We start from the raw sequence: 13,685 nt of genomic DNA, 5'->3' as shown, positions 1-13,685 counted from the left end.
ATAGTGGATCAGGAAGAACGAAAAGAAGTACGTTGGAGTTAGAGAGTTGAAAATCGTTTTTTGTGAGAAATTGAGTGCCAAATGAGGAGCTAGAGCGTTTTAAGATTTTGTACGGTACAAAAACTTGGAGCATTGGTTTGGGGTTTACGACGAAAAAAAAATCAACGAAGTAGAAAATCAATAACCTCTTTGTTTACTTCCACTATGCAGCCCGTGTGACGGATTGTAAAATCGTAAAAAAGGTGAAAAACTAGCATACTCACTCTGCCGCCTGTGGGAAGGTCATCCCTCCGAAGGAAGACGACAGATGCTCAGTGTACATCTCCATCCCGGTGCCGCACAGGTAGTCGTTCTGCCACTCGGGCATGTCAGGAGACTGAAAAATACAGGAAGACATGTCACAGAATGGCCTTTTATGGAAGAAGGACATAATTAAGAAAAAAAATTCACCCAAGTTTTCTTCTTGCCATGAAATTTCAAAAGAGTCATTGAATCTTAGGCATTAAAATAGCTCTGATGGTGAAGCTGATGTTAGATTCTAGATTGAGCAAAAAGCATCCCTCTACGGACTGCCATGCAACAAATTTCGTGCTTCTGTTTTCTCGAAAAGATTCAGACCCTGTGACAGCAGATAAATTTGCGTAGTTGTACTAGAAAAGAAACGAATAACGCTGGAGGACAGTTTAGTCAACTACGGAGGAGAAGATACCTCTAGCTCTCAAGATTTTTTTTATTGTGAGAGGTTATTTTTATCTCATGAAGTTTTTTATTGACTGTCGTCTACACATCATTATTGAAAAATGTACTTGCTTGACTTCTGATGTCAAACCCGCACACTGCAAAAAGTTTTTTGCACGTTAACCTAGTGATTGAGGCAAAGTCGAAATCAATATTCAAGACGGTTCTTCATTCCCCGTCGCTTTCGACCAGTCATGTGGATGAAAGCGCATCGAGTACGAGAATCGGTCTGATTGAGAATCAATTTTTTACTAAGGCCAGATTCTCAACGCATCTTCTCGTTCTCATATCATAGACATCTAAATGAGCTGCTGAAGCATGACAACGTTTTACACAGAAAACATAATCCTACATTCTCGGATTTGAATGTTTCCTACAAACATAGAAGCATAAGGCTTAATACCCAAAGGCATCACGAGATCTTACAGCATATACGTAACACAAGAATGAACGTATATGCTGTAAGCGAATAAAGTGCCTTGTACACTAACACCATGAAATTCATTTATAACTTAAAGGTGGTAATATTAAGAAAATGATAAAAACAACAAAATAAAAATATTTATAATTGTACAGGAGAATGTGTAGTGGGGTGCTTACCGTTTTGTAAGAGCGCATGGCGAACAGGTTGGCCATCATGGTCGAGAACCCCGGCGCCAGGCAGCTCTGGGCAATAAAGCCCAGTTTTAGCTCCGACACGCAAATGACGTCATCGCCACGCTTCCAGTTCCAGCTTGGAATGTTCAGCAGATACGCCTGCGCAAAAATAAATGATCTTTATTAATTACTTTCCAACGAAAATGTTTTGCTTGTGATCTGTACTTCGAGAAAAACACCAAAGGGAACAATTATATTAAATACGACTATACTTTTCTCCCAGTATTTCTAAGGGTAAACAAAGGCACTGCGTTCGAAAATTTTGTGTCAACCCGCAAAAATGAGCTATTTATCAGTACAGTAGAATATTTGTTTTTTTTTTTAAATAAGGACTTTCATTTAAAGAAGAAATTTGCGAACTTTCATGAACGGCCAATCTGATGAGAAAGTTGCTATTCGTAACGTTCCAAAACCTTAACACCATGAAAATGCTTGTTCGTTTTTTTTTTCTGGAGGTAGGAACAAGTAGTGGAAAATGAGGGAAATTTTTCGTTGATCGTCGGCCCATAGACTGTCCTGAGCACAAATTTCAAGACTAAAAGACATCCTTGAATCAGGATCTGCTGTTTACAGGGAGCGGAAAAGCAATAAAAACATTAAATTTTTCTAGATAGCAAGAGTTGTTTTGACAACAGAGGAAACACAAAGGTGATGGTCTAAAACTCGCTAAAAAAATTGTCAGATTTTTGATAGCAAATGGAGGTTTTGAGGTCAAATCAGAAGAATTTTTATCTGAACGGACGGTGCGCTACTCTTCTCACTCACTAAAGCAGCAAGAAATTCTTCAAATCCAGCAGATGGGAGATGAATCAGCAATGACTAGGGTCGCATTTTCTTCATATAGGACATAAGAAATAGGACTTTTTAGAAGGAGGCAGAAAGTTGAAAAGGGGTAGACATGTTGAGGAGGTTTAGCAACAAAGACAGAGGGTCACTCACTAACCTTGTTGTGATACTGCATAAGCTGGATGATGACCCTAATTTCATCTGAATAATTCTTGATGGAGATGACCCTCATAATGTTGGCAGCATCTTCTGCATCGGGATCTTGACAGTATTTGTTGGCTAGCACCAGGCAAGCGTCTGCTTCGTGTACCTGGAATGGAAAAGCCCTCTCGTGAATTCAAATTCAAAGCTTCTCAAAAGTACATTAAGGAGACCATTCATTCATTTCAGATGAAAAATTAAGGAAATAATACTCAATACCAAATCATTTTGTATATAAATAGCTTAAAAATTTGATCTTAAACATTCAATAACAACTAAAGAGCTCGGAAAATTATAAATCTTGTATTTAATCTTGTATTTATGACATGAATGCAATTTTCGGAAAAAAAAAATTACATTTCATAAGCTATTAAATGAAATAAGTAGTGAATTTCAGTGGCTGAGAGTTCAAAAGCATTTGTTCCGGCAGCTGCCTGCGCGCAGTAAGAAAGTGGTGGGTTTGACGTTCACTTTCGCCCCGGATGCAGTGTTTAAGCTTAAAAGATAACTATCGTCTTCAGAACTTATTTTCATGCGTAATTAGTCTGAGTTCCGTCTAATGAGTAAAAATTCACATAAGATTAAAAATAAGTGCTGGAGATGAGCTCTTGTGAGTTCAACTCTGCTGCTGAGCTCTTGCGAGCTTGCTTGAGTAAGAGTTATGCTGGCAATATGAATGTTTTTCTGTCCTCAACCACATGATCATTGGCGAACTGAGTTGTCTTTCATCAGAGTCGTTTTTGGGCTTTTCCATTGAAAGCTAATGGAGAAACAAATGCTGTTTTAGTTCAACTAAAGACATTTTGAAAGAAGTTCCTTACACCTATCACAAGGTAAAAATAAAACCTTTCAAAATGTTTATGTGTGTAACATACATTAAGATAACTTATAAAATTCTGCTGTAACATGTTTTGTTTTCTTTCATAAATAAATGTTCTTCGGAAGAAATATCTGTTTCATTATCAAAAATTCATTATTCTTTAAATGATTTTTAACAGTTAACTTTTTGGAAACGGGGGACATTAAATATCGCACTAACCTTCACTCGCTGGAGGTCAATCGTATTCATAACGCTGCCTTGGAAAAACTCCACCGTGGTGAAGTGTCGCTTGATCAATCCCTCCAGCTCTAGATCCGGTGGTTTTCTGAAAGAGTGAAAAAAAATTAATGTCTTCGAAACAGCATTTCGTTTTCCCTCAAATTAAAATCAAGGCAGCCATTTTACAAAAACGACATTTATAGCAAGTAAGAGATGAAAACAGTTGGAAAAAACCGGAAAATTTCGGAAAAAATTGGAAAAAAAAAAGTTTTTTTAGAAGGGCTTTATTTCCACTCTGAAAAAATAGAAAAAAATATTTTTTTTTTTAACTTTTCAGATAGTTTTAATTGAAATTTTCAGCAAAAAGTGATTAAAAATTTTTCATACTTAAATTCTGATGCAATTTCCTCCCCTCAGTCCCTTTTTGTATGTTAAAAATGCAAGTCCTATAAATGCCGCAAATCCTTTAATCAATCCTATTCATTCCCTATAAAGCAATTGGTTTAGGGAGTCCAAACTTATGTGTAGTTTAGGCTAAACCTTTGACTCTAAAACAAGCCACACAGTGTAATAAATGGGATTGAGACCTAGCGAGTAGAGCGTCCACTCTAAAGTTGATATCATATCAACAACAATGCGACTTGCACCACTCTTGTCTTTTTGACCGTATGAACTGGTGTGGAGTCAAATTGAAACATCCTGTCTACATTGCTGTGCTGAAGTGCTCTTAGGTCCACAGAAGTACAACAACTTGTAAAATGCCCTTCTGGTACACTTTTTGATTCATTTTATATCATGCATCCACAAAAAACCAGATTTTTTTTTCTTTTGTCGCTTGTGCTGATTTCATCACAGACATAGCCTGACTTCGGATTTTGGCGATGTTTAACTTTTTCTAAGGTGCTTGGAGTGTCCACAGACCTAATTCTACTGTTCTGAGGGTTATGAGCTGGTTGAACGGTAAATCAGTGAAACGTATCCCTCTTTTAGTAGTTTAGTCTCAAACGTTTCTGGCATCTTTAGAGTTGTACGAATGCCTAAACTTTTTGGAACTTGTAAAACTTTTGTTTGAGCTGTTTCTTAGTCGCACTTATCGGTCACAAATTCCCCATCTTACGAACGACTTCTCACGGGAAATCCAAGGATTTCATTGAACTTTTATTTTGGATGACTTGACGATTAACTGAAATGTTCACTGTTCCTTTTTGTACAATTTCCGGACATTGACTGTCATTTCCAAGACACTTGAAGCAGCATATCGCATCAAATACTGTTTGAAGGACCGTATCCAGAGAGGGGTGGGGCGACGGGCCCACCTCCACTTGAAACCCGAAATGTTTTGTACCGTAAAACAGAAGGAAGTTTTTTTTTTAATTTCTAATGTCAGAAAAAGAAAATAACAAAGTTTTTTTATTCTTGATTTTGTAACTATTAAACGAGTGAAAATTTGAAGAAATACAGAAAAAGCAATTCTAGTTCTCATTAGCTGCAAAGCATACGTGAAATTTAGAGCCTTAATTAGGACTTCCTGCTCTCTTTCCCAATTCAATTCAGGGCCGTCCAGGACTGAGACGCTCCTTGTCAGTTTGGTAGACTTGCCCTCCTCCAGGGGCGTACACAGAAATTTTGGGGTCCGTCACAAATGACTTTTTCGGGCCCCTCTCCATATTGTTTACGCCTATTTTCACCCTTAGTTTTAAAAATATTGGTTCCCTTTAGGTTCGGGACGACAGGTGTACCTTCTCCCCCCTCTGCACGCCCCTGCCCTCCTCCCTCTAAAACTCTTATAAAACTTACACTGCACCGATTTCTAGCCAGGGACTCCCTAAGGGCCGGACCCCTGTTTCCTATTAGGCTAGTATCTGGTTACCAAGATGTGCCAAATTCAGTTCCTTGATACATCCTGAGTAAAAAATACAAAAATCATGATTATCGCGTTTTTGTAGCATATTTTTCAAGATAAATATCTGTGACTAATATGTTCCATGTCTTGCCATTTATTTAATACCGAATTCAGTATTTTGGAAGTTCTTTTGTTATTGCTTGTTTTTAATTTACTTCTACTGCATACTGTTAATATTTTAAGCATGAGAAAAAAAATAACTTACTCTACTTTCATTTTCTGCACTACTTGTGATTGAAAAAAAAAATTGTTTGCTTTGAGAAATATTTCGTGACATTTATTTTTAACTTATAACGGGTGTGTCTTACAAAGTAATAATCATTTTGCAAGATTGTGCCATCAACTTCTGAAAAGATCAAATAAAGTGCTTTAAATAATTTCAACTGTTCTTGAGTCTTTGGAAAATTATTTAACTTCTTGAAATTCCTTCAAAAGTTCTTCTATTTTGTCTCTTATCAAGAAAATAAAGTATGAATTGTCCAAATGGCCGGAATATTACTCTTTCGATCTTATTTTCTGAATTTTTACACAATTTCTTTTAAACCATTTTATACAATTTTTATACTGTAGGAATTTGATGAAAAGGGGGGGGGGGGGTGATGTTGAGGAAGTGATCAAAAACAAACTACACTAAAAGCCGATATGAGCTAATGACGATGAGCAAATGACTCTTTTCTCCTCTCTGCTCTTTCCTCTCTGTCGATTAATGTCAACGAATTGTCGAATAAGCAATTTTTATCTTGATTGATCTTGATTTTCAAAAAATGCATAACTTTTAAAAGACTTTGCCTATTTTTATTCACATTTTTGTATTCTCAATTACCCCATATAAGGCCTCAAAATACAGATTCTCAACCCCCGGACCCCCAGAAATTATGGATATTCTACATCCAACTTAAGGGGATACTCTCTTGTTATAATTTCCTTACCACTACAAGGTGAATAAAAAAATAATAAATTAAAAATAGAGACAAAAAACATCTTTTATGTTAAATATTTTTATGCGTGTACGTGCGTCTATATGTGTATATATGCGTGCGCGCGCGCGCGCTTGTGTGTGTGTGTGTGTTGTCTTAGGGCAATGTGCAAATCCGGGATCCTCCAGAGAAAGATTTCTGGATACGGCCTTCACTGTTTGCCGAGGCACAACAAGCAAACGAACTGCCGTTCTACTTGGTTAAACAACTTTAAAATAGCAGGTCGTTTGCTTAAAATTGTAAGAAAACCGAAAAACAATACATAAACTAGCAGATATATTGTAAGGTATTTTCTAATAATGTGAGAGACAAAAATAAATAAGACACTAATTAAAATGAAATTACTTGACTTCCATGCGATGATGCAATCTTTGTTCGAGTTTTTTTTTTCTTTTTTCTTTTTTTTTTTTTTTTTTTTTTTTTTTGTCTCCCCCTGCATACTCCCGTCTAAGCACAGAAGTGGTATTTGCAGTTGAGCTCAAGCTGAGATATTGTGTTTTAAAGTTTGGCTTTCCATACATTTGATTCAGATGTTTTTGTTTTCCAGAGTTAAAAAAAAAGTTCTTGATCAAGTGACCCTAAAACATGTAATTTATAAAGTAAAACATGAAATATGGAAAAACTTGGTTATAATAACTCAGTTTTGCTCAAAAGTGCAGGTATGATAACTTTTACTACTGTGCTTAGTACTGCTGTATGAATAAACTGAAACTCCAGTTTAGGTTTTGGTTCAGCTTTAGAAACCATTACGCAGTTTTGGTTTGGGTTTCCTGTTGGAAAGAAAAAGAAAAACCATTTAGTTTTGATTTGGACTCAGACTGGATTGGGAAAAATCAAAACTCAATAGCTTTCATTTTCAGATATTAAAGTTACATTATAAGGAAGGAAAATCATTCTTATTTTTCTTTCAAACAATATCAATCATGTTTGAAAGTTAAAACTTACAATTATCATTTCAATTTTCAAAGGGTATCTATCTAAAATTGAAAATGTAATTGTTAGATATGATTAGACACACCTTACCCAATATTATTGGTTAAACGACGACTTGACTTATTTCTGGTATTTGACCAAGAAAGCTGTCAGTTATAAAACAAAAAGTTTTTTTCTTCTAACTAAACTTGCCTTTATGTGTATTTCTGACTAATAAGAGGTAATAAAGAAGATGTGTGGACTGTGCATATATTTTTTAATGCTTAACCCTTTATATGTTCCAAGAAACACAGAGCTATTGAGAAACCCTATATTTATTTATAAAAAAAATCAATTTTTCCATTTTTCCCAGTTTTTTCCCGGAAAAAAAACAGTAAAAAACCGGTTTTTTCCACTACTTCAAAATTTTATGAAATTTTACATCTCTGATAGTAAGCAAAACGGTTGAGAAGTTCATATTACCAAATATTCCGCTACTTATGCCAATAATAGATGACAGGGCAAAGTAAGATATCATAGGATTTCTATCACGAGTAACTTGTATTGCTGTGAGATACAAACTAGCTTGGTAAACCGTTAATATTTAAATGGTTCTAGTTAAATTAATTCACAAATAAAGCGGAGAGAGAAACAAAATTTAGTTTTTTGCATCAATTGCTTAAAATTTTAGAGGCATTACTATAATTATTATTATTTTTAAGTATGAAGTATTTCCATGAAAAACAGGGAGAGGTTTCGAGATGATATCGTCATACTATTTCTGGTGTACACTAAAAAGGATAAAATAAAACATTTCTGAAAAAAAAAAGAAAGAAAAATGAATTGACTTCAAAACTGCAGCTGGAAATAGCTCTAAAAAGTAAAACATAATTTTATTTCTTAAACACCATCGATCCTACTTTTAAACATAATTTTTGAAATTTGAACAAAAATATTTGATAAAATCATACTTAACCACAATTTACAAATGTCAATTTTAATGGACCCAGATTCTTCAATAGCATTTGCATACATTGCATTGATAACTACATATCTCTGCAACATTATAAATGTTTTGTCCTGATTTTTGACTGCTTTTCATAAAAAATGTAAGCCAAATCGGTGTTTAAAAAAAAAAAAAAAAAATGTTTCATTATTTTTTTTTCTCATTTTGCGCTTTGAAGCATTATTGTTAAAAAAAAAGATTATCCGGTTTTTCTATGTAGGTTTTAAACACAACTTTTAAAGGTATTACTGATAAAGAAATGTATCTGTTTACTGACCAAAGATTATACAAAAAACCTCTAATTTGAGTTTTATCGAAAATTGAAGCACAGAAATGAAATGAGAAACAATGAAAAGGAAGGAGAAATCACATAATTCCATAATTGATATTTAGTATTTTTGGTTCAGATTAATCGCGTTACTTTATAGTGACCTATCTTTCTAATGAACAGGACACCCTACAACCTATTGCTTCGCAAGTAAAAAACGACAAATGTATAAAATAATGCCTCTTGATTTCAAAGTTTTATATGTGCCAAGGTTAATAAGCAATGTATCAAATTATGAGTTGTTAAAAAGATGAGCTAGTGGATTTTACACATATAAATACTGATGAAAAAAATAGATACAGAATCAGTTAGGGTAAAGTAGCTGAATTTCGCCCCTCCCCCCCCCCCAAGTTCCTCTGGTTTGGCACTAGGTGTCACCATTTGTGGTATTTTTTCTGGTTGTAGTCAAGGACACTATTTATTAGTCGAAGTTTCATGAGTCTAGTACGCTTCGTTGCGGTTTGGGACCTCTTATACTGATTCCTAAAAATTTATTTTATCGCAATACTATTTATAATTGCTCTTTTAGATTGATTAAAATGTGTTTATTTTGTTACATGTGACATATTCGTTTGTTTTAGATAAGCTGTAAACTGCATGACCTGAGTGTTTTTCTACGTTTAGGCTCACTTCACGTAAAGCAGTAAGCCGCCATATTGGCGAATGTAATGTTTCTATTTTCGTCACATACCAAGATTGGAGTAAAAACGTTGATGCAGAGTATCATATGTGCCAAAACATTTTTATGAAGAAAAACAAAAAGAAATATAGTTAAGTTGCCCTCAATGCACCACTTGGCAAACACAAAATGTGTTCCAGTGTGCAGAACAAAATAAATAAATAAATAAATAAAATAAATTGGGACGCTTGTTTGGAGGTTTGGAAATAAATCTTACATTTGTTAAAGAGGTAATTTGTAAAAAAATCCATAATCTGTGATGTTTTCTTTTAATACAATTTATTAATTCGTATTTAATTTTATTACCAGGCTTTTGACCTAACCCCTGTTAGAAGTACTGGAGAGGGGATGGAAATAGGATAACCATTTTTAATTCTGGTAAAAGCTAATTTTTTAAAGACTTTTTTAAACGGAAAAAAATTGTGTTTAATGTATGTTATCTTGCAGGTTTAGTGGAAAGAGCTATATAAAGTTTTTTGGATTAATTGGTCGCAACGTACGCTAATTAGAGGCTAAAAAGCTTATGAGGACGAAATATGGCGACTTTAAATTTTTGTTCATTATTATTGACATTCAAAAAAGAGCGCAGCTTTATAGACTGAAAGAACTGCTACACACACTCATAAACACAAAACGAATTTAACTTACCTGTGTAAAAACACAACTTCTACATCAACATCTTCACGGTCCTCATGAAGGAAATCCTTAAGAAAGTGAGACACAGACTCGTAGGTGATATGTCCACAAACCACGATATGCCTATGAGAGAAAGCAGAAAAACGAAAGAAGTATCGACAGGTAGACACCAGCCCGGTTGTCCGCGGCCCTTTCCCCCGACAAGAGAACAACCTCTGCAGCTCTTCTTGTGAACAGCTCCGAATAAACGATTTACTCGAGCCTGGGAAAAAAACCTTGAAACTGCCGCCCTCAATTTCATTCGTGTTTTTGTATCGAGTGTCAAAAAGGAAAAAATCACACGCACACACAGACGTAAAGCAAATTTAACCCCCCACCCCAGAAGTTGCCCCCCCCCCCCCCCCGATGGCATGTGCACAAATTTTACTCAGCTAGAGACCTTGTAATAGTTTTTTGACTTCTAATTCGTCACCTGACGCGCATGCATCTGCCATGCTTTTTACCAGCATCCATCGCAAGTGAGCAAATTTCGTTCCTCAGAAATTCTGAATTAACGTTTGAATATTTTTAATTCCCCATCCCCTTCGAATAGTGTCTACAGCATTTTGTTTTTTGTTTCGAAACGAAACAATCAAGGAGATGGATGACGCTTTTACGTGGTAGCCAACCAGCAGTCTCCGAATTTTCACATGGTCTCTAGGACAGTAAAGTTTGTTTATATGCCGCCCGGGTGTAAAGACCCAGGCTTGCTCCTTCCTAGATGCGGAACTACTGGTGGAAAATCAAATGTATTTAGCAGCAAAATGATGTGAGAGTACGGAAAAGCATTTACAGCAGCACAGAGATGTAGCATGGACTTGTTGTTTAGAAAACTTGCTGTTAAGGAATCGTAAAGAAAAGGAATTTCTTAAACATCGTTCGTAAACAATTGCATCTGAAAAAGACTGGTTTGAAATGCTTTCAAAAAGAATGTTAAGCAGAAATGTCTTTAAAAATATTTAAGAAACACTAATGCAAATAATTTTGGATCCTCTAGTAATCTATCTTGACTGAATTATGTTCAGGAATGTTGCATGAAAACCAGGTATGATGAGTAAGTCTCTCTCATCATACTCGGCATGAAGAAATTAATTTTAGGAGAAATGGGGGAGGGGGGAATATTTAACTTATTTTCTTGTACGTGAATCTCAAATTGCAAACACTGGATTGAACTAATTTGCGAGGTGTGTAAATTAAATAATGCAACTGGCAACTAAGGGCATGATCTAGCAACATCAATTAACCGGACCTTGAAATGGTGGTATGTCATCATGTAGTTTGCCATCAGTACGAGTTCAAACTCGCTAGGGTAATTTGATTGTCCTTTGAGATTGTTTTGAAAACCTAGTTTTTTTTGCAGAGTGCTATTTAAAATCAAGTGACTTTAATTTTGAGTAAAGGTAAATCATATTTTGCTGCAGACTTCGACGGGAAGCTTTTGCAAAACTGAAACACACTCACAGAGAAAGTGCTTTTTCACCACCCCAAGTGCTTACAGTGTTTCAAGCTTGAATTCGTAGAAGGAAGAGAGTAGTTCCTTCTTGTGTTTCCTGAGCCTTCTTAGCAGCCTGATTTGAATCCTTGTGGCTTTTTTACTCTTCCTGAGATTGAAGAATCACCTCAAAAGACATTATCACAGATACATAGAGAACATTCAAATGTCTGCAACCGCTCGGCTGAAAGCTATTCCAGTTCATAAGTTCCAGTACTGATATGAAGGCTGGAAGAACCATCTCCAGCGTAGTGTTGCTTCTCAAGGAAGTTGTTTTGAAGGATACAACATTTACTTACAATTCTATTAAAATTAAAAAATGAGAAACAAAAGTATCACTACTTTATTTGCACACGTATTCTTGCAGCTTTTGTAGATAAAGGCAAAATACGCTGAAGAAAAAAAAGTAATTTCTCGCAAAACAGCGTTCAGATCAAAAATGGTTACAATAGATTTCCGAGAACAAAGGTGAATTGATTAGTTAGGTATCTCGTATTAACTAAAATGTCCATGATACAACACACATTTTCTGTACAACTTGATAATTTTTCTTAAATTTCTACCCCGATAAAAGATGGGAATATTACATTACTTTCCCAGTCGATACTTCATGTGTTCAGAGAGATGCAGAGGGTTCTCTAAGTCGGGACAGGATGCGGCCGAGACGATCACCTGCAACAAATGTACCACTACAGCAGAAACATCAAAAGTGCAGAGACACATGTTTGGCCATGCATTGCTCATGCAAATGAAGCTAGACATGCAAGGGAAGGAACAGCGGACATAAGCACCCCTCAACTCCATTTTGTTTTTCTTTGGGAACATTGAATGACTCTAGAGAGAGAGAGAGAGAGCTCTTCTCCATTACATTAAAAAAAGAAAGTAATTAGTCTTCATTACTGTGTGACAAACTAAAGTTATGCTTGTGTTGTAATACTATTCGACTGCCCGTTGACTAGCCAGAGTGATAAGCTTCTGAAATGGAAGATACATTTAAAGCTTAAGATACTTTCGCTTTATAGCGCATGAAAATTAAGGAAATGATTACATGTGTTTTAAAAAAATATCGAGCAATTTTTTCATAAATGTTCTTTAACTTGAAAGCCCTGGAACTTTTATACCCATGAAAGGCTCAAATTCGGGATTTTCCTTCATATTATTCGTCACACTGACGATTTCTATCTCTATCAAATAATTTTCAATATATTTGATAAATTTAATAATGACCTTTTTCGTCATCGACACATGACGAAAACTAAATTACTAGAATTAGTGATTGAAAACTGAAACATATATCTACCAGGAACGAAAATCACCTAGTATATTTAACTAACAGGACATTTGGTTGTCACTTATATTTTATATTGCGGCACAGATTGGTTAAAAGACTTCACTTTTTTTTTTTTCACTTGAGATTTAAGTGGTTGTATCAAACGACTGTAATTAAACAGATTTGTCGTCCTCTTTGTCCGACGTCTTATAAGAAAGTTTTCGGTGCTCAGTTAGAAAATTCATGATTCGATGTTCTTGAGATAAAATTTTATCCTGAGGTGTATTATCAAAACTGTCGATGATAGGTTCAATTCTTCCCAGCTAAGTATGTTCAACTGGAGTTGCTTTAATGCAGTATTCCAGTAAAAAATTTCCTTTTGTATAAAGCATAAATAAGCGAGTTCATGAGGAGTTCTGATTCCTTACAAAGAACTCACAACAATATCTTTAATCCATATATAAGCAATGACAAAAGTAACGTGGGACGTAAGACTTAACCTACCATTTTTGAAGTTATAAACAACCATCAGTGTTGCAGAAAATGTCCAATTTCTTCAAAACCAACCCTCCAAGGGCACAAAATACACGTTTTAAAGCAAGCAATTTTGTGTTCTATTACAATTAAATCGTAATAAAAGTAGAACTTCTTTGTGTAATTTAACCTTTTCATTTTTCTTTAAACTCATAACCGCCGACATCTCTTGATTACCGAAAAACAGTTCGTGATTTCGCATAAAACCCTTTATAAGCGTTGGAAATGAGTAAAGACTTGAAAATGAATTCCTTGCTGGTGAGTTAATATAAATGTTAGTTTTATAGGCAAAAAACTGTGATTGAGTGCTGTGAAGATCAAAAGTGAAATTAGTTTTCAGTGCAGAAAGAAACTATTACGTGAAGATTAATTGTTTAAAAGAGAGAAGTAATTTAGTCCTGGAAAAAAATAAAATATCGTGCAAAATGAGAGGAAGGGTGAAAAAAGTACAAGATGGAACCTGGATCTGATGTTTTCTACGTATCATT

General features: G+C 35.1%; 1 protein-coding gene across 1 annotated transcript in view; it reads right to left on the bottom strand.

Moving 5' to 3' along the window:
* Positions 1–13,685, bottom strand: part of LOC129221512 (calcium-activated potassium channel slowpoke-like) — a 114,471-nt gene that overhangs the window by 82,372 nt on the left and 18,414 nt on the right. The window contains exons 6-10 of the mRNA XM_054856003.1: positions 9,875–9,985; positions 3,422–3,527; positions 2,339–2,491; positions 1,339–1,494; positions 264–376 (exon numbers count right to left, since the gene is read on the bottom strand). Coding sequence (XP_054711978.1) covers positions 264–376; positions 1,339–1,494; positions 2,339–2,491; positions 3,422–3,527; positions 9,875–9,985 — 639 coding nt within the window. The remainder of the gene's footprint in view (positions 1–263; positions 377–1,338; positions 1,495–2,338; positions 2,492–3,421; positions 3,528–9,874; positions 9,986–13,685) is intronic.

Source organism: Uloborus diversus, chromosome 4 (genome assembly GCF_026930045.1).
Source record: "Uloborus diversus isolate 005 chromosome 4, Udiv.v.3.1, whole genome shotgun sequence".
In the NCBI taxonomy this organism is placed as follows: Eukaryota; Metazoa; Arthropoda; class Arachnida; order Araneae; family Uloboridae; genus Uloborus; species Uloborus diversus.
The sequence above is the reverse complement of the archived record's forward strand: the minus strand, read 5'-3'. Positions and strand labels throughout refer to the sequence as shown.